This window comes from Zootoca vivipara, chromosome 10, assembly GCF_965207765.1.
Source record: "Zootoca vivipara chromosome 10, rZooViv2.hap1.1, whole genome shotgun sequence".
NCBI classification, from domain to species: domain Eukaryota; kingdom Metazoa; phylum Chordata; class Lepidosauria; order Squamata; family Lacertidae; genus Zootoca; species Zootoca vivipara.
In genome coordinates this window covers 702164-721545 of record NC_142593.1, presented here as the reverse complement: position 1 = coordinate 721545, position 19382 = coordinate 702164, and the positions used below count along the sequence as shown (strand labels likewise).

At 44.1% G+C, this 19382-nt stretch overlaps 2 protein-coding genes across 8 annotated transcripts in view; one reads left to right on the top strand and one right to left on the bottom strand.

Moving 5' to 3' along the window:
• Positions 1 to 19382, bottom strand: part of KLF9 (KLF transcription factor 9) — a 619671-nt gene that overhangs the window by 413334 nt on the left and 186955 nt on the right. The window lies entirely within an intron of this gene.
• The window catches only part of MAMDC2 (MAM domain containing 2), an 82946-nt gene continuing 81081 nt past the window's right edge, over positions 17518 to 19382 (top strand). For all 7 annotated transcript variants that reach the window (XR_015946239.1, XR_015946240.1, XM_088653334.1 and 4 more), the window contains exons 1-2: positions 17518 to 17912; positions 18133 to 18249. Coding sequence is in view for 5 of the 7 variants with exons in the window: in XM_088653334.1 (XP_088509460.1) it covers positions 17882 to 17912; positions 18133 to 18249 (148 nt within the window). In the remaining 2 variants the exon portion in view is untranslated. The remainder of the gene's footprint in view (positions 17913 to 18132; positions 18250 to 19382) is intronic.

Below are 19382 nucleotides of genomic sequence, written 5' to 3'. Positions count from 1 at the left end.
ATACGTGGCTGACAGAATAATCCTGCTCATTTTCAGAAAAGCACACTGGCAAATCACCAAAAGAAACAGCCAATATCCCCCCCCCCCCTGGCCAGAGTGAAGGCATCTTGCAGTGAAGTTTTATCCCCTCCTTATCTACAGCTGTGGTTCTCATCCTGACCTTATGATTTTTTTTTGCTAAGCTGCAGAAGGGAGAAAGAAATTGGATTTTTGTTTTCCTTGGAGCTTTGCAGAGCTTCAAGATGCATTACATATCTCCTGGTATAACACTCTGTGTAATTAGTTCCATTTTGTTTTTGCTGAAAATTGCAATAAGGCAGAAGCCAGCTGGGAACTTCTCTCCTGTTTTGTTTCATGTTGTGAGGGTCAGACTTGAGCTGGATGTTTTTAATAATGATGGTGGGTTAGCTTTCCCTCGTTTGATTTTTTAAAAATTCTATCACCTTCCCTGAGGTCTTCAAAGTGTAAACGTTCTGTAAAATATGAATCTTAACAATCTCCTGCCTGAATGTTCATTTTTTTGTTATTTGTTTTTAATACTTTCATGCCAATGGCATGTATGCTTTTGCTGGGAGCTGCACTGCAGTAAGCTTGGACCACACAGACAGACAAACACACTTCAGTCATTAAGGGGGCACAATGATTCTTTTTGGCATCATGGTATCACAGCACAGCACTCATATGTACAGTCATTTAAAAAACCCACCAACAACTTAATTTTAAGAATGTTTTTAAACATGACAGGTTTCAGAGAGGGGAAGCTGGAGCATGGGCTAAACTAGGATTGCCATACATCCAGGTTTTCCCAGACATGCCTTCTTTTGGGGAGCCAGCATGCCGATCTGGGCAGATTTTTGCATTTTACATTATGTGCCTGGGCTTGGGGTATGTATGTATCTATGTATTTTTATTACTGCTGCTTAATATATTGGTGGTATTTTTATGTGTACACTATAAGTTGTGCTTGAAATTTGTTTTTGTTTTTGTACCTAAAAGGAGAGGTAGTAGAATGGGAACAGTTTCTGTGACGACAGAACATCTCAAGTTGTGTCTGCAGCTTTATAACACTTGAATGTTCTTCCCAACCACAGATTAAGCATGTTAAAGTGATGCCCCAATGCTGGCGGTGGGTTTTTGTGATGATGAAAAACATGCACTGCAGGCTAAATCTTCAAAACTGCACATAGAATAAGGTTGTATTTTAGCATCTAAGGTAAAAAAAGGTAAAGGACCTGCATGGTTCTATTAACTCAGGAGTCCCCAAACTAAGGCCCGGGGGCCGGATGCGGCCCAGTCACCTTCTACATCCGGCCCGCAGACGGTCCGGGAATCAGCATGTTTTTACATGAGTAGAATGTGTCCTTTTATTTAAAATGCATCTCTGGGTTATTTGTGGGGCATAGGAATTCGTTCATCCCCCCCCCCAATATAGTCCGGCCCCCCACAAGGTATGAGGGACAGTGGACCGGCCCCCTGCTGAAAAAGTTTGCTGACCCCTGTATTAACTGATGATACTGCACTACATTTATGGAGGAAATGTTTAAAGCTGGAAACAGAAAATAAGCTTAATTTTAATTATCAGCTTTGGCATTGGTGGGATTTGTAATCTGAACTACCTGAAACCTGACAGGGTTAATCTTCAAAACAACTACTGATAAATGTATTTCCAATACAGCAATTTGAATGAATGTGCTATTTATATCTCCCCCCCCCCCCCCAGAAAATCAAAACTCAGATTCACTGGGAGGTTTATTTTTACAACTTCTACTGACTCCTAGGGATGCGGGTGGTACTGTGGGTTATACCACAGAGCCTAGGGCTTGCCGCTCAGATGGTCGGCGGTTCGAATCCCCGCGATGGGGTGAGCTCCCGTTACTCAGTCCCAGCTCCTGCCAACCTATCAGTTCGAAAGCACGTCAAAGTGCAAGTAGATAAATAGCTACAGCGGGAAGGTAAACAGCGTTTCCGTGCGCTGCTCTAGTTCGCCAGCAGTGGCTTAGTCATGCTGGCCACATGATGCAGAAGCTGTACACTGGCTCCCTCGGCCAATAACACGAGATGAGCACCGCAACCCCAAAGTCGGTCATGACTGGACCTAATGGTCAGGGGTCCCTTTACTTTTACCTTACTGACTCCTAGTATATTGCCAGGTGTATTTACAGTGGTACCTCAGGTTAAGTACTTAATTGGTTCTGGAAGTCCATACTTAACCTGAAGCGTACTTAACCTGAAGCGAACTTTCCCATTGAAAGTAATGGAAAGTGGATTAATCAGTTCCAGATGGGTCCACGGAGTACTTAACTTGAAAGTCCTCAACCTGAAGCGTACTTAACCCGAGGTATGACTGTACAGAGTCAAATGATCATAAGAGTTGGAAGAGGTCTTCAAAACAGTCTAGTCCAGGGTTCCCCAAACTAAGGCCTGGGGGCCGGATGCGGCCCATGAGGCTCATATATGCGGCCCCCGGCAACCATCGCCACCCGCTCTTTCTGGTGCGGCGCAGCTGCCCACTTCCAGATCGCGAGAAGCATCGGAAATAGCTTGTGCACGTGTGCAAACATCATTTCCAGCACACTTCCGGGCCAGACGAGGCCCATGCGCACAAGCAAAGTGTATGGGCATGTGCTCCCGCACGCTCCGGCCCACAGTGCAATCGGCGCTGGCAGCACCGGCCCTCGGCAAGGTACATTTGGGGACCCCTGGTCTAGTCCCACCTGTGCTGCATGCAGAAAATCCGTAGCTATAACAGCAACACACACACACACACACCGATGGATGTCCAGTCTCTGCTTGAAGCCCTTGAGTCAGAAAGGACAGGGGTGCAGAACCTCAGGTGTGTGAGCCTAAGTAAGCCTCATGGGAGTCTTAAATTTGACTTCATTATGTCACTTCAGGTGAAAGACAGATAAAGGTGCAACCTTCACTTTGAAGTGTGTTTCCAGACAGATTTAACAGAAACCACTTGGAAGCTCACTTCAAAGGCATCATGAGCTGATGTAATTATGATGTCAGGTGACTGATATGGGAGGGAAGAGAGATTCTTTTTCTCTAGTAGCAGAGTTAGCATAAGGGCAACTGCTCCAAGCAAATTAAAACCTGCTTAGATTCACACCTGCCCTCATCCAGATGTTTCTCATAAAAATACCTAGGCTAGAATAAATAACAGACACTTAGCTTTGCAAATAAGTTAAGATTTTACTAACAATTTCAGAAGTTACAGCAAACAAATCTCCTTCTGTTGGCAGTAAAAAAATAAGAATTTTTTTTGCAAAATAATTTGCTTTCCATACAAAAAGGACCATGCAATTTTGGGTTAGCAAAGATGCAGACTGTAAAAATATCATTTTAGAGAGATTTTCCATTCACTTGGTTTTTCCACATGGTGGAAACCATGAAGCAACTTTAGTATGTTCCAGGATGCAGCAGAGAGAGCAAAGGGGTGAGCAAAGGCTTATGGGGGCCTGTTAAACTCCACCCACTTCAGCTAAGATATCAGGTTAACCCTTTCACGCACACAAGTGTTAGTGAAACTCGGAAAATTAGAATATCATTTAAAAGTGCATTTATTTTAGTAATGCAACTTAATTTTTATTTTTATTTTTACAAATGCTTTCTTTTGGAAATTCCACAGTAATAAAACAAATAGTTACAATAATACAAAAATAAATAAAAATAAACATCGCTATTACATTTCATTAATTACATTCCATTTATAATTGACCCGCATAACGACAAATAATTACAATTACAACAAATAAAGGATTGACATGTCAGCCAGAACTAAAAGCTTCATGCGATGAAGGTAACAATAGACCTGTAGCATCCACGTCTTACCACCCCGCTCGCTCTCGGGGCTCTTAATAGAGCTTACCGGGGAGCAGGGGAGACATCAAGGATGTCCGCCAGCTCACTATGCCCTCAGGAAGCTCTACCTGGGGTTCTTCTGGGGGTCCGCAGCGCATTTGCGGGTCCCCTATCTTTCAAAGCCCTGGAGTTTCCCGGAGCTTGAGAAACTCCTGTCTGACTGCAAAGGTGATTCAACCGGAAGTCTAGATCTACTCCTGTTAAAGATCTCATCATGCCCTCTGAGGTACATGAGAACAAGTGTTCTTTATTGAAATACAGTGATGTGGACCTCGCTTGTTCAAAAGTCAATGTTGATTTTCCTGCTTTTCTTAGCAGCTCATGTAAAACTGATGACCTTGCAATTTCTATGTGAATAGAAATAAAAACTTTTCATTTTTACTCAGCTTGAGGCATCAGTTTTGTTCTTGTGTTGAAATTTTGAAAACATGCAAACATCAAGGCCAATAAAAATGTTTGTGGAACCCCTAAGGAAGAACCAAGTTTGTAATTCATGCAAACGTACCCTGACTAAGAATGCTTTGATGGTGTTTCCTGCTTGGCAGGGGGTTGGACTGGATGGCCCTTGTGGTCTCTTCCAACTCTATGATTCTATGATTCTATGACTATCCATTTGGATAGTAGTAGTAATAATACTCGAAGCTACCAACATGAGTTTGACCAAACTGCAGGAGGCAGTGGAAGACAGGAGTGCCTGGCGTGCTATGGTCCATGGGGTCACGAAGAGTTGGACACGACTAAACAACAACAACAAGTAGTAGTAGTAGTAGTAGTAGTAGTAGTAGTAGTAATAATAATAATAATTTATTATTTATACCACGCCCATCTGGCTGGGTTTCCCCAGCCACTCTGGGCGGCTTCCAACAGAAAAATAAAACAGTAGCTTAAGGGTAAAAGCACGAGTGGACCGGGGTGAGGATAAACGCATCAGCCTTAGGAATCACAGAGGTTTTGCAGGCAATAGGAAAATTTACTGTTGTGTTTATGTCTTTGGGCTAGTTACCAGAAACACAAGAGCCAAAGCCATTTCTACTAACCCCTTAGCAACAGCCATTGCTCTTTTAAAAACACAAACTGTTCACAAGAGGTAAATAGAAAGTGACTTCATAAAACGAGGGGGAAAACCTGATGATCAAGAAGCATGTTTCCTGCCTACTAAGGCCAAGTATAAATCACACAGTAAAAAGTCTACTTTGTATTTTGAAAGGATGGTGTAACTCTTTGATGTGGCTGTTTTTTTGCTTGGCAACTGACATAATTAATCTTTTCCTCTTCTGTACCTTATCATTGGCTGTTGATGACAGCCATGTATTTTTCTATTTCAAGATAGTCAAGGAAGCCACAGACTAGTCATTTCCCTGATGTCTTAGGTCTGTTTTCTATTCATCCCAAGCAAAAGAAACCCAGGAATTCTGGGTGCAAAGGCTAGTGTTTAAAGATTTGAGGATTTTTTCTGTTTTCCCATCCTACGGGCAGGCCACAGTTTTCAAGCAATGTTGAAGCCAACTGACATTGCAAACCACAGGTCCGAATGCAGAGTTGATTTTAGTCTCAATAAAAGGAAGCAGGCTGGTCTAGCGGCTAGCCATTTTTTAATTATTATTATTTTAAAAGTTAGAATAGCCATACCCAAAATACTTACTCCACAAAGTTAAATTCTCAATGTTATTCTAGACATTATGTGTTGGAATCTGTAGCACGAGTTATTGGAAAATGAACAAAATGAGCATTTGCATGAAACTCTTAAGCAGACGTTGGCAATGTTTTCCGGCCATGGGCCACTGACGCTGGTCTGTGGGCCGGACACACTCTGGACTTGCGCAGAATCGATTTCCAGCTTCTGGGCATGGGCAGTGCCTGGACATGCGCAGAAGCTATTTCCGACATCTGGGCAAGCCCAGATGCTGTTTGGGGCATCTGCACATGCGCAGATGCCATTTTTGGCACCACTCTGCGAGTCCCTGCGCCACATTCCGCCGGTTTAGCGTGGCATGGGGACTTGCCGAGTGGACGGCTTGGTGACCGGGTGGCTCGTGGGCTGGATAGATGGCCTCCGTGAGCTCCGGAGGTTGCCAATGCCTGCTCTTAAGGGTCAAGTCACACATCATATTGCAGCTACCTGTTAGCCCCATGGGTGATTCTTTGCAACAGGAAAAAACCTAAGTGCTTAGCCCTCCTCCTACCAGACAAAGCTATGCTTAGCCCCCCGCCCAAAAAACCCTCCCCATATGATTTTACCCATGGATTTCTGTGGATTTCTGTATACCATATAAATGGTATACATATAATTTATACCATATAAATTCTGGATTTCTGTATACCATATAAATGTGGGTCTGGAACCACAGAGGATGGGAGGAAGAAACAGCCTGGGGGGTGGCAAGATGTCATATTGTTACACATAGGGACGCAGGTGGCGCTGTGGTCTAAACCACTGAGCCTCTTGAGCTTGCCGATCAGTAGGTCGGCGGTTCGAATCCCAGCTCCTGCCAACCTAGCAGTTTGAAAGCACGTCAAAGTGCAAGTAGATAAATAGGTACTGCTCCGATGGGAAGGTAAACGGCCTTTCCGTGTGCTGGTTCGCCAGAAGCAGCTTTGTCATGCTGGCCACATGACCTGGAAGCTGTACACCGGCTCCCTTGGCCAGTAAAGCGAGATGAGCACCACAACCCCAGAGTCGTCTTTGACTGGACTTAACTTTATCTTTACCTTTTTATAGTGTAATGTGCAACTTGGCCCTAACAGGACTATTCCACAGCTATCATCAGGCAATCACCTTGAAGGTCTTCTACTACAAATCAGAGTTCTCTGGCAGGGCTCCTCTGAAATCATTTTAAACCAGTGTGGCTGGCAGAAGATAAGAGATGCAACAGATTTAGCTTTCCCTGTAAACCCCATTGAACTTAGCGGGACTTATTCTGAGTAGCTCTGTTTTGGGTTGCACTATTTGCATGGTTAAATAAGAGCCTATTGTATATTTGGGTAAAACAAGGGGAAGCTAGGGTCAATAGGTACATTGGAAAAGGGATAGGAATATTTTAGAAAATGTTGATATGTCAAATAAAGGACAATTGATGAAATCCCTGTCCTTTGTTGTAGTCGTATTCTTGTAGGCATGATTGCAATAGAATGGTTTCTATACAAAGGGCGTATAAAAAGTTCAGAAGGCTGTAATCCAATACATACACACACAGACACACAAAATGGTGTGAGCCTTGTTGGGTGCAGTGGGACTTTCTTCCAATCAATCAAGTGTGCATAGAATTAGGCTGCACATAACTTATACACAAGTAGCTGATATCACTGCTATTGTTCATGTGGCAGTCATTTCAGTCACAATATAAAATCTTTCTGATTATATATATACTTCTTTTCCTAACTGTTGATTCAGAATTATCAGCCTGACCCAAGACATGAGTTATTAATCACATGAGCCATTAATCACAGGATATTGATTAGATGCCATGTTTGCTTTATCAGTTTCATGCTGTTGATTATGCAGTTAAGGGCTCTAACTCTCCAGAGGTTTTTATCCTGCTTCCCACTTACTTAACTTTAGTCTTTGATAAAGGTGTCAAACATTTAGACTTACTGCACACTGGAATAAGCTAGTAAAGCGATTTTATGGTAAGTTGCTGTAGGAAGCTCTGAGTCAATGAGCAACTCTTATCCATATAGGCTGAATGACTACACACATTCAGCACATTTACCAGAGTAGTTCATCTGGAACACAATTATACTTTGAATGTGCACAGGTCAAGCTGTAATGGTGTCGCGTTAGCAATTACTAAGAGCTTTGCTGTTAGAATAAAGCCATTCCTGGAATCTCTTTCCAGTTAAAACTGTGCAAAAGTCAATAAATACTTTTCTAGCTTCTCCTTAGTTCTGTCTCCCTACCATTCTTGGCTATTCCCTCCTCTGGACCAGTCATGAGGGAGGAGAGGCCACATTTGCTGAAATCTGGTCATACTCAGCTAAACATGAGGTCTTCCTACCTCAAGGTTGAATCGTGGTAGTATAAAACTTTATGTTTGGATGATGTGGATAATTCTTGTATTCTTCTTCTTTGGTGATCACTCGTAGCCGAGTAAGATGCCTTTGGTAAAGGTTGTTTCCTCCTCATTGCGAGAAGTGAGGTTACAGGGAACCAGACAGAGGGCCTTCTTGGTAGTGGCACCCGCCCTGTGGAACGCCCTCCCAGCAGATGTCAAGGCAATAAGCAACTATTTTACTTTTAGAAGACAACTGAATGTTTGATGCTGTACTGTTTTTAATATTCGGTTGGAAGCCGTCCAGAGTGGCTGGATAAACCCAGCCAGATGGGCGGGGTATAAATAATAAATAATTACAATATTGTTATTATTGTTCTACAACTGGAGCGCTCGCAGGCCAGTGTTTATACTACATTTTTATACTACATTTTTATACTACATTTTGTCATTTTTATACTACATTTTTATACTACATTTTGTCAGTGTTTATACTACATTTTTAAAGATTTGGCTTGAGACAGTCTTTAAACCTCTTTTGTTGACCAGCAGCATTACGCTTTTCATTTTTAAGTTCGGAATAGAGTAGTTGCTTTGGAAGACAATAATCAAGCAGCCATACAACATGACCAGTCCAACAAAGTTGATGTTGAAGCAAGTGGCGCCAGGGCGCCAAGTTCTGGGGGGGGTGTGTGCCAGGGAAGATGCAGAGGCTGGACGCGGTGCCTCCCGACATCAGCTCGCTGCCCTCACCCACCTCCACCATGCTGTGCTGAAGCAGCGCCGCGCCCGAAGCCTCCGCCTGCCATGGCCACCGCAGCACGGGCGCCAGGGAAGAGACCGAGGCTTGCCGACCTCGCCCACCTTGCTGAAGCTGCACCGCACCTGGAGCCTCCACCTCTTCCCCACTGGAGCTGCCCTCCAGCCACTGCCCACCTCCTCCAGCCCCGCAAAGCTGCCGGCAGCGCTGTAAAAAGGTTGGCAACTCTGGGAAATGGGGGGGGGGCGCACTGGAGGGATCTTTGCACCATGGCACCAGATGTACTTAAGATGGCCTTGTGTTGAAGAATCATTGCTTCAGCACTAGTGATACTTGCTTCTTCCAGTTCGCCTGTCTTCCCAAGTGATGTGTAAAATTTTACGGAGACACCGTTGATGGAATATTTTGAGGAGTTGGAGATGGCATTGATAAGTGGTCCATGTATCACAAGCATACAGCAAGGTGGTACCGTAGTACAATAGTTTTGTAAACAAACATTTTTGTTTCCCTGCAAATGTCCTGGTCTCAAACACACTGCACTTCAATCAGGAGTTGTGAGTGTTAATCATTATATGAGAGCAAAACCTTTTGGAGCGTTCTTTAACTACATTTCCCTCAAATCTCCTAGAATGATCTTTTCAGCCATGTTTTATTTAATAATCACAAAAAGTATTCTCTGTGTGTTGAAGGTGCTTGTCAGCTGAGGTGCTGTTTTGTCTAAGGCTGGCTTTCTTGCGGTCCTAGTTTTGCAAGCCAGCCTAGAGCTGCACAGTAGTGCCTTAATTATGTAGCGCGCTGTGTTACCAAAAAATCAGAAAAATGCAATGGGCTGCTCTTCTGTGATGCACAGAAATCAACATGTGACGTTTTTCACATAATGGAGAGGAAAGTATTACTTGTGGGTGTTTCCACACCAAGTGACTGTTCAAGACGCACCTAGATTTATCACTTGAAAAGCAACCCACAGACCATTCATCAGGCCTGTGCTATATTGTATAATAGGGCTGTGGCACAGGCTCTCAATGAAGCAAAACACATATATATCCAAAATCTTGTTTCCCTTCCTCAGCCACATTAAAAATGATCATCTGATACTGAAGAAATACACTGGTGTCTCTTGAAGAAACTCTTATCCTGAAGAATGCTGTGTAAATAAATAACAGTCATAGAGAGTGTTATCTATATCCTGATTTATTTATTTTAAACTGTGGAGCTGTAGTCTCTTCACAGTGAAATGGCGTCATGGATAATATTTCTGTCCCTGTTTTGCTATGGCCAGAAACTCAAGCTTAAATCCTTTGGAATCTGTTCTTGCAATCTGAGGAAAGGCAAAGCAGAAAAGCAGGGTGCTAACAAATAATCTCAGGAGGCTGGCATGTCATTCAGGGGACAACAGTCCACCAGGCAGGTGCTCTCTAAGAAGGCATCTAGACAACAGCTGGGAACGTGATATATTTTATGGAATTATATGAACGGATCAGCTGCAGCTGCGTCAACTGACAGTTATAAGCTCCCTAACAGTAGCCATGTTAGAATTATAGTTGTCGGTTTTAGCTATAATTTAACCCGAGAGGTTGTGCCACATTATATCCAGTAACACTGCACGAAAATGTAAGGACTGCAACTGATCTAACAGTTAAATTTAATGATTTGGTAACAAAAAATTCTGAAGTTACAAAAACTGTACAAGAACTGAAAGGTAAAACGATAAGCTTGGAGGAGGGGGTTAAGAGAGTACAAAAAGAATGTAGAGAAAGGAAAGGAGAAACAGAAAAAATTAAGAAGGATATGATGGAAATGAAGGGCACAAATGAGGCTGTCTTGGATGCCATTGCAATGATCGAGATGCGTAGAAGGGAGAATGAGCTAAGGTTTAGATCTATTCCCGAAGAACAAGACGAACAAATACAACAAAAAATAATTGTAGAATTGGCAAACTGGCTTAATTTAGACCAACAAGAAATGGCCCAACATATTGAAAGAGCTTTTAGGATTAGATCGAGTGTGGCCAGAGCCAACAATTGGCCTGGGGACTGTCTTGTTACATTTAGGAATATGGAAATTAGAGATTTAATTTTACAAACATGCAGTAAGAAAAAATTAAACATCCAAGGGGCCGACATTATAATACACAAAATTATTCCGACCAGGCTCTTAAAAAAGAGAGAAAAATATAAATCTTTGGTGGAAGCACTGAGAGAGAAATCAATAGTGCAGTGAGATCAAAAGGGATATGGAGACGTGGAATAGGCTACAACTTTCGTTTTTAGGTAGAATTTCCACTGTAAAACTAAATATTTTACCTAGGCTCCTATTTCTGTTCCAAACTATACCGATCTTAAGGAAACTTGATTGTATTGATAGATGGCAAAGAGAAATCGCAAAGTTTATATGGGCCGGGAAAAGACCCAGGACAAAACATAAAGTCTTAATCGACATCAAAGAGAGAGGTGGGTTTGGCCTACCGGATCTCAAAACATATTACGAAGCAGTCTGTCTTTCCTGGTTGAAGGAATGGTTCCTTCTGAATAATACGGGTTTACTGGATCTGGAGGGGCATGACACCCGATTTGGGTGGCACGCCTATCTAGTATACGGTAAAAAGGCGGTGCATCGGGCTTTTATGAATCATATAATAAGACATTCATTACTCAAAGTTTGGGAAAAATACAAAAGGTTCCTAGAACCAAAAATACCAAAATGGGCATCCCCCACAGAAGCGTTAGCGGTTAAGAAAAGGAATATGAAAAAAGGATGGGCAACATATAACAACCTATTGATAGAAAAAGAGGGTAAAATAACATTCCAAAAATATGAGGATGTGAAAATATATTTTACAACCTGGCTAGAATACCATCAAACGTATGAGCAGTATAAAAAGGACAGGGAAATAGGATTCGGGAGAGAACCATCAAGGTTGGAAAGAGAACTGATAAATAATAAAATAAAAGTAACATCAAAAATGTATAGGCTTCTGTTGGAAGTTGGAGTAATGGATGAAGCAACCAAAGACAATATGATTAGATGGGCACAGGACATTGGACGGCTCATAATGATAGAAGAGTGGGAGCATCTTTGGAAATGTGAAATGAATTTTACGGCGAGTGTTAACATTAAAGAGAACATATTAAAAGTCCAACACCGATGGTACCTTACTCCCTCCAGACTCTCTAAGATTTATAAGAACTTGTCCAACTTGTGTTGGAGGTGTGGAGGGAGTAAGGGGGATCTATACCACATGTGGTGGACTTGCGAGAAAATTAAAAAATTCTGGGGACAAATCTATGAAGAAATTAAGAAGATCTTAGGAATAACATTTCCAAAAAAACCCGAGGCGCTATTATTAAGTATAATAGGGAAAGAAATTCCAAAACCAATGAAGGAAATATTCCTTTATGCGACTGCGGAGGCCAGGATTCTGGTCGCCAAAGGATGGAAGGAGACTGAGGTCCCTACAATTCTGGAATGGCAAATTAAACTACAAGAATTTGTTGAAATGGCCTGTCTAACTAACAACTTAAGGGGCAAATCAAGTCAAAATTTTGCCACAAAGTGGGAAAAGTATAAGATATATGTACAAAAATATAGTAAAGGTACACTGCCTATGCTTGTAATGGATGGAATCTGAAGAAGAGCGAGAAGAAGTAGATGGTTGACAGCAAACTATTGATGCATTATGGTTTAAGAACGCATTTGGCATTTTATATAGAGAAAGGCATTATGTTACGTACGTTCAATGTTAGAATGTGTAGTATAATACGCTCGGGAATGATTGGGAGTTCGAGAAATAAAATAAGTTGAAATAGAGAAGACTATGTAGGTCCACCCTCCCCTCATCACCCCCCTGTACTCAGATGAATGGGTAAATAACAACAACAATAACCTGATTTGGAGAAACAAAGACTTTATTAACAAGGTAGACATGTAAACTCTAAGAGTCACCTGTAATCAGTGAAAAAAGGAAAATGGGTTAATGGGGAGTGGGAGGGGAGTGTGGAAGGGGGGAGGGGGAGGAGGGTTTGAAAGGAAGGGGTGAGGGGAACAATTTATGTATGAATGTGCAAATTGAGGTAACAGCAATGTTTTGGAGAAATTGTGGACTGAGTCTATGTATTTTGTATATCGGTTAAAATGTTTGTAACTAAATTTGTGAGCACCATAAATAAAAATTTTTTAAAAAAAACACTGCATGCTCTGGTAGTGCAGAAAGCAAGGTCACACTTTAGTAGGCTAAAGGCTCTACTTCAGGGTGTTAATTTGTAATACTACTTAAGGATATTAACTTTTGTTAAACACCTGTCACACCTGAACACTAAACTTACTGGCCCTTGCAGCATGCATGTACCCTTTTCATTGTATTGTGATGGCATTTCAATATGTGCACCTTTGCGAGTGGGAATCCCTAGTGCTACTCATTGTTGTCCACAAATACAGGCAGAGTCACTACTTTTTCCATAAGTATTCTCCACAATCTCTCTGGATTTTTATTTTCTCTTGCTATTCTGGACTTTGTGCAATGGGACTTTAGCTCTAAGAGCCTCTAAAGAAGTGATGGGGACCCTGCGACCCTCCAGATATTGGGCTGCAGTTGCCATTGTTCCTGACTACCATCCATGCTGGTTGGAGCTGATGGGAGTTGGAGCTCAACAACATCTGGAGACCCATAGGTTCCGCATCCCTGCTCTAGAGAATAACATACGTACATGTTCAAAAATCTGTCTTGCAGGCCATCTGGCATTCCTTGCAAAAAATATGGAACATGCTGCTACACTTAACATATCCCTAAATTACCAATATAGATTCACTGAGAATGTTATTCCTTGAATCAACTTGATCCAACAGTTCCGCTACTGGCACTGTTGTCCTGTTTCAACTTTTGGAGGAAACTTTGCTGCACAGGAATATTTCTTTTTCTAACTCATACGGTATTATCCCCCCCGCCCTGAGCAGGGAGAAATGCATCTACTGACATTTTTAGTTTTCACTCAGCGTTCAGTTGCATGTGGCAAGAATATACACTGGCAGGAGAGCAATTTGAGCACATTTGTCAAGCAAGTTCACAGTACAGCTTTGTATCCAGTTTCCAGCATGCATTTGGCAGAACTGCAGCCCAGTTCATTAAAATACTCACTATATTGTATATACATTTTAAGCAGATGTCTGTTTTGTTTTGCCCTGAGCAAAAGCTGGCTAAGTGAGAGATCTAAGACAAATGGCAACACTATGTATCATCCACAAAAAAATGGGCTATGGGGAATATCCAGTAAATATATGAATACAGTGGGCTGAGCTTCGGAAACCAGGTTTGAATATAAACAGTACACGTGAATAAAAGGGCATTGTTGTAGAGCACTGCATATGCATTTGTTTTGTGGGTTGTAGAAGAGTCTGGGTTTAAAATTAGCCAAATGGCAAGTCTGAACTAGCCCAACTGGGTGTTTTTTAAAAAAACCAAAACACTTCAAAACTAGATTTATTTATTTTTTGCTTCTCACTGGTACTAGGCAATGAGAAATTTAAAATATATTTAGAATACAAAAATGTCTAATGACATATCCTTTTGGAGAACAGGCAACTTGGTTTAAAAAATGCAAATGCGGATAGTACATTTTTACAAATAATACGGATACCACATTTTAAACGTAAATATATAACATAATTTGGTATGGAATATAGAATTTGTGGACATTGTTAATTCAGGATGAAAACTGCAAGAGATAGTTTACCATCAAATGTATGCTTCTTCAGTACCACAGAGAGTATGTGGAGTGTGCAGGTGTTTAATGATTACATTTCTTTAACCAGGTTTGGGGGAAACACATTATCAAAGTGACAAAGGGAAAAAATGAACGAATTCCCTTAAGGCAGATGGAATAGTGTTGTCTGAGCAGTCTGTATTGTAAGGCAATGTAGATGCTGTAAACCAGGGATGAGGAACATTGGGCCCTCCAAACGTCACTAAACTACAACTCCCATTATCCCTGGTCACTGGCCATGCTTACTAGGGCTGATGGGAGTTGCAGTTCAGCAACAGCTGGAGGGCAAAAGCAATTCCCTACCCCTGCTGAAAACTGAACCCAGTAGAAATCCTTCCTTGATTATAAGCTCTTTAAAGTCTGCTGCCCTTATGAATATGAATGTAGAAATCTCTGTTTAAGCAGCAGGTTATTCAGTGAAATCTTGTACATGGGAAAAAGTGTCCCTTATTCAATTAGCCTTTAGGTTGCTGATTGTTAGGGGAGCAAGTGCTTCTGATCCTCACAACACGGCTACCTACCTGTAAATAGGATGGTTCAGTTTGTGCTGTTTCCCCATAAGTCCATATAGGGCGCTGCCAGACAGGATTTAATCACATATCAGCAAATTCATGTCACACAATTATAGTTGATTGGGGAGGTCTTGCACAACAAAGCTGCACCCCTAAAATATTGGACTTTTTGCAAGGCTGGCCCACTCATGAGGTCAGGTAAGGTGGCCATCTCAGCTGGCAGGATCCACCAGGGCAGCAGATCCTGATATCTAACTCATTATGTAGGTTTTCTTTTACTCGTTCTTCCCTGGCGCCATTTTGAGGTCCACTTCAGGTGCCAACCCTGATTTTTTTGTGCTAAGGAAAGTGAAGGAAGATGCACTGGGAAGTGTGAGGTAACACTTGCTCTGATGCCTCTGATGTATTTTGTACAGGTTTATCCCATTTTATTGCTTCCTGTCAATGTGAGCTATGGGATTAATGATCAACAGATTGTTAGTTGCCCTTGAATAGCATTACTGAAACCCCCCAGTATCAGTTTCAGTTCCCACCAGGAAGGGAAATTTTGGATTATTGTATTTATTTATAATAGTGAAATACTGTAGTACCTTTTAACTATTTTTAAAAAGCAAAGAAAAAATAATCAGAGGAAACCCAGTTATTAAAGTCTTCCACCACCCCTACAGAAACAACACTGGGGCATTTCAGAGAGGCTATTCAGTGGCAAATAACAATCAGAATCAGTTTGTGAATATTCTTCTAGCAATGACATGAGATGAGTCTTAATTTAAAGGCACAGGGAAAATCTAAATAGCAATTATCTTTTACTATGATATAATTTAAGGGAAAAAAACACCTACAAATCAGCTCAGGGCGGGGGGACATAGGAAGACAGCAGAGAAACACTAGATTGCCATGGACTTATAAATGCTTTTTTGGGATACTCTGTAAAATGTGAGTGAATAAAGGATGGCAATTTGAGAAGAAATGGCTCTTGTAGAACTAGAAGCAACCAAAACAAAATTTAAAAAATCCTTCCAGTAGCACCTTAGAGACCAACTAAGTTTGTCATAGGTATGAGCTTTCGTGTGCATGCACACTTCTTCAGATACACTGAAACAGAAGTCACCAGACCCTTATGTATAGTCAGAAGGGTGGGGAGGGGTATTACTCAGAAGGGTGGTGGGGATGGGTGATTGGCTGATTGGAGTGGTAAACCTGTTGATGACTGGTGGAAGGTGTCCAGGGTCTGTTGACCATGTGTCCAGATAATAAAAATATCGTCAATGTATCGCAGGTACAAGAGAGGTTTGAGGTTTCTCTATAACAGGCCAAACCCTACGCCAAAGGATAAATGGACATAAATCTGACATCAGGAATCACAAGACAGAGAAACCAGTAGGAGAACACTTCAATCTCCCAGGACATTCTATACAAGATCTCAAAGTAGCTGTTTTATTACAGAAAATTTTCAGAAACAGACTAGAAAGAGAAGTTGCTGAATTGTAACTCATTACCAAGATTAAAACCATGGAGAGACCTGGTCTGAATAAGGACACTGGATTCTTATCTCATTATACATGATAAAGCTTTCTTTAGCACCTCACCCATTGCTTTTTCCTGCAAGACCAATTACAGTTGTTAACAGACATTCAATGAATTTCACTCCACCATCAACCTAACAATGAACCAATCTATGCAAGAAATACACTTTTTGGACACTACTATAAAAATACAGGATGGTCGTATAGGCACCACCCTATACCAAAAACCAACTGACCGACAAACATATCTACATGCTTTTTTAAATTTTGTTTTGACCACGTCAGACCAACACGGCTACCTACCTATAACTAGAAGCAACCTAGCAACCTCCATCCGATTTCTATGTTTCATTACAGAACCTCAAAGGGCTATCATGAGGAAAAGAGATTAGGCTGCAAAAGCGGGACTGTGTTTACATATGCACAACTGAGAACTAGATTGCTGCCAGAGATGTGAAATATTTACACCTGCTTTATATTTCAGGTTCTTATCAGTGGAGACTGGGAGATACAGCATATGGCAAACCAGTTTCGATTTTCTGCTAAACATTCACTCGTTAATCTTAAAAGCCTTTTGAGATAACTTAAAATGTGTGTGAGTTTATCACCCAAGGCATAGGGTGCAGCTAATGCAGTATCCGTAGTATTCCCATATACTGTAATGGATGTCTATCTTAAAAGACCCAAGAAGGGATGGATGCTGCAAAGAAGCCTATGGTATGCAAAGGAAAGAAAGTGTGAGATGGACTCTGCAAAGGTTGAAGAGAATGGCACGAAACCAAGTTGATGCTCTCAAACAAGCGGCTACATTGAAGTGGCCTGGCTGCAGGTCCTCAGAGCACACGCCAGTCCGCCCCCCGGGAACTGTAGTTTGCTCCGGGAAGAGCTATCATTCCCAGCCGCCCGTCGACCCTACAGTTCTGGGGCATTGCTGGAAAGGCAGCCGGACAGTCCCCCGGGCCCCGAGGCTCGCCCTTCCCCTCGCGGCTGGCGCTGCGCGGACCCAACTCTGGGCGGCAGCCCGGAGGGAGACTTTGGACCGCGCGGCCCGGGGAGCGCTCCGTCCCGCCCTCGGCCCTCCTGCTGCTGCTGCCGCCGCCGCCGCGGGCCGCGCCTGAGGGAGAGCGAGGCCTCTGTCCCTCGCTCCCCTCGGAGCAAGGCGCTTCCCTCCCTCGGCGGCCGCAGCCGCCTCCTCCTCCCCTCGCGCGAGCCGGGCAGCCGTGGCGGCAGCAGCAGCAGCTGGTGGTCTGGCGGGCCGTCTTCCTCCCGCCGCCGCCGCCGCCGCGCCAAGCTCAGCCCTTTTCCCTTCTTCTCCGCCCCCTCGAGCCCGCCGGCCTTTTTAACGGCCGCTTCCCCTTCGGCGCCTCGGGGCTGCCCAGCCAGCCTTTGCTCGCCCGTCGCCCGAGCGGCTTCCCCAGGCGGCTCTTCCCTCCTCTCCTGCCGCCGCCTTGCCCTCCTTCCTCCGAGGGACACGATGATCCTCCTGGGTCTCCTCGCGGTGCAAGGTAAGCAGGTGCGAGAGAGGGAGGCGAGGCGAGGCTGCTGCCGCCGGGCTTCTCCCCGCGCGCTCCCGCTCCCTCCCTTCCCTTCCTGCCCGAGGACGGAGGTTCCCTTCGGAGGGCCGCTCCCCCCCCCGGCCCGGCCCGGCCCCGCCGTCTCTCCGGGTCTCCTTTCCTCTCCTTCCCGCTGCCGTCGGACTGAGCGCGTTCGCTTTGTCCCCTGCAGCCTTGCGCTTCTCCGGAGCCCTGCGCGTCCCCCCCGCCGGCTCGTGCGCCTTCGACGGCAGCGCCTGTGGCTACGGGTCAGATCCGGCGTCCCTGCCGTGGACCCTGAGCGAGGAAGGTAAGGAAGGGCGACGCGAGCTGGGCTCCATCCCGGGCCAGGCCAACAACAAGGAGCGAGCGAGCAGCGAGCGAGAGGGGCACGGGCGGGTCAGATCCGGCTAATGCATGTTTTGCCGGGAGAAGAAGATTCCCCTGGAATTCAGTTCCACTCGGACTCGGGCCGCATCTGTTCCCAAGTTCATAAAGTGCGCCATGGAGTCCTAGGGCTGCCGTGTCGAAAGGACCCGGGTCTCTGCATCTCCAGCTCAAAGATGGCAGAGGAAGGGACCTACCTCTCGCTACCCCGTTGCAAAGCCTCTGAGAATAGACGGTCTCATCTAAGCCAGGGGAGAAGCCAGGCTTTATTCCCCCCCCCCGGTCAAAGGCATGGCTTGGCACCCTCTCTAGGCGCATTTGCATCCACACACACAGACTGGGAGCCTCAGTGACGCCCCTCTGCAGGGCTGGCCCTACGGCCAGGCTGGGTGCTGCAGGGCGCCAGGGCGCCTGCCTGCCCGCCGCGGAGCTGTGCCCACCCGCACAGCTCCGCTCGCCCACCGCGCTGGGAAAGGGGGCAGGGCGGGGGCGCAGAGGGATCCATCGCACCAGGGCGCCAAATATACTTAAGACTGCCCTGCCCCTCTGGAAGCTTCACGGGGCAAAACCCCCAGCTACTCCCCCCCCAGCTCTGGCTAAGCCATACATTAAGAGCCCAGATTGGATCCCATCAAAGGCCTATCTTACCTATCAGCCCAATTCCCAGTGGCCAATGAAAATGCTTTGGGAACTAAGAGCACTAGTTTGCTGTAAGGCAGCTGCTTGTTTAAAAATTCTAAATAAAGTTTTTGAAAGCCCTCTTTAGTTGTTCAGTACAAAACACATGAAGGAGCATCCAAGGATGCCCCAGATGGCTCTGCCTCCAGACACTGACATACATTTTTTGGGGTATTTTACTGAAATAATTTAAATTAGAAAGAAGTAAAGTGATACAGAAAAAAGAAAAAAAGGGGGGGAAGTGTAGATACATGTCAGCTGTGCTCCCCCCTCCAGTCGATACACAATTTGCATCAGTTGGAAAGGGAGACTAGTGCAGGTGCAGATGCAGATGCACATAAGTAGGGTTTTGCCTTGGGACGCGGGTGGCACTGTGGT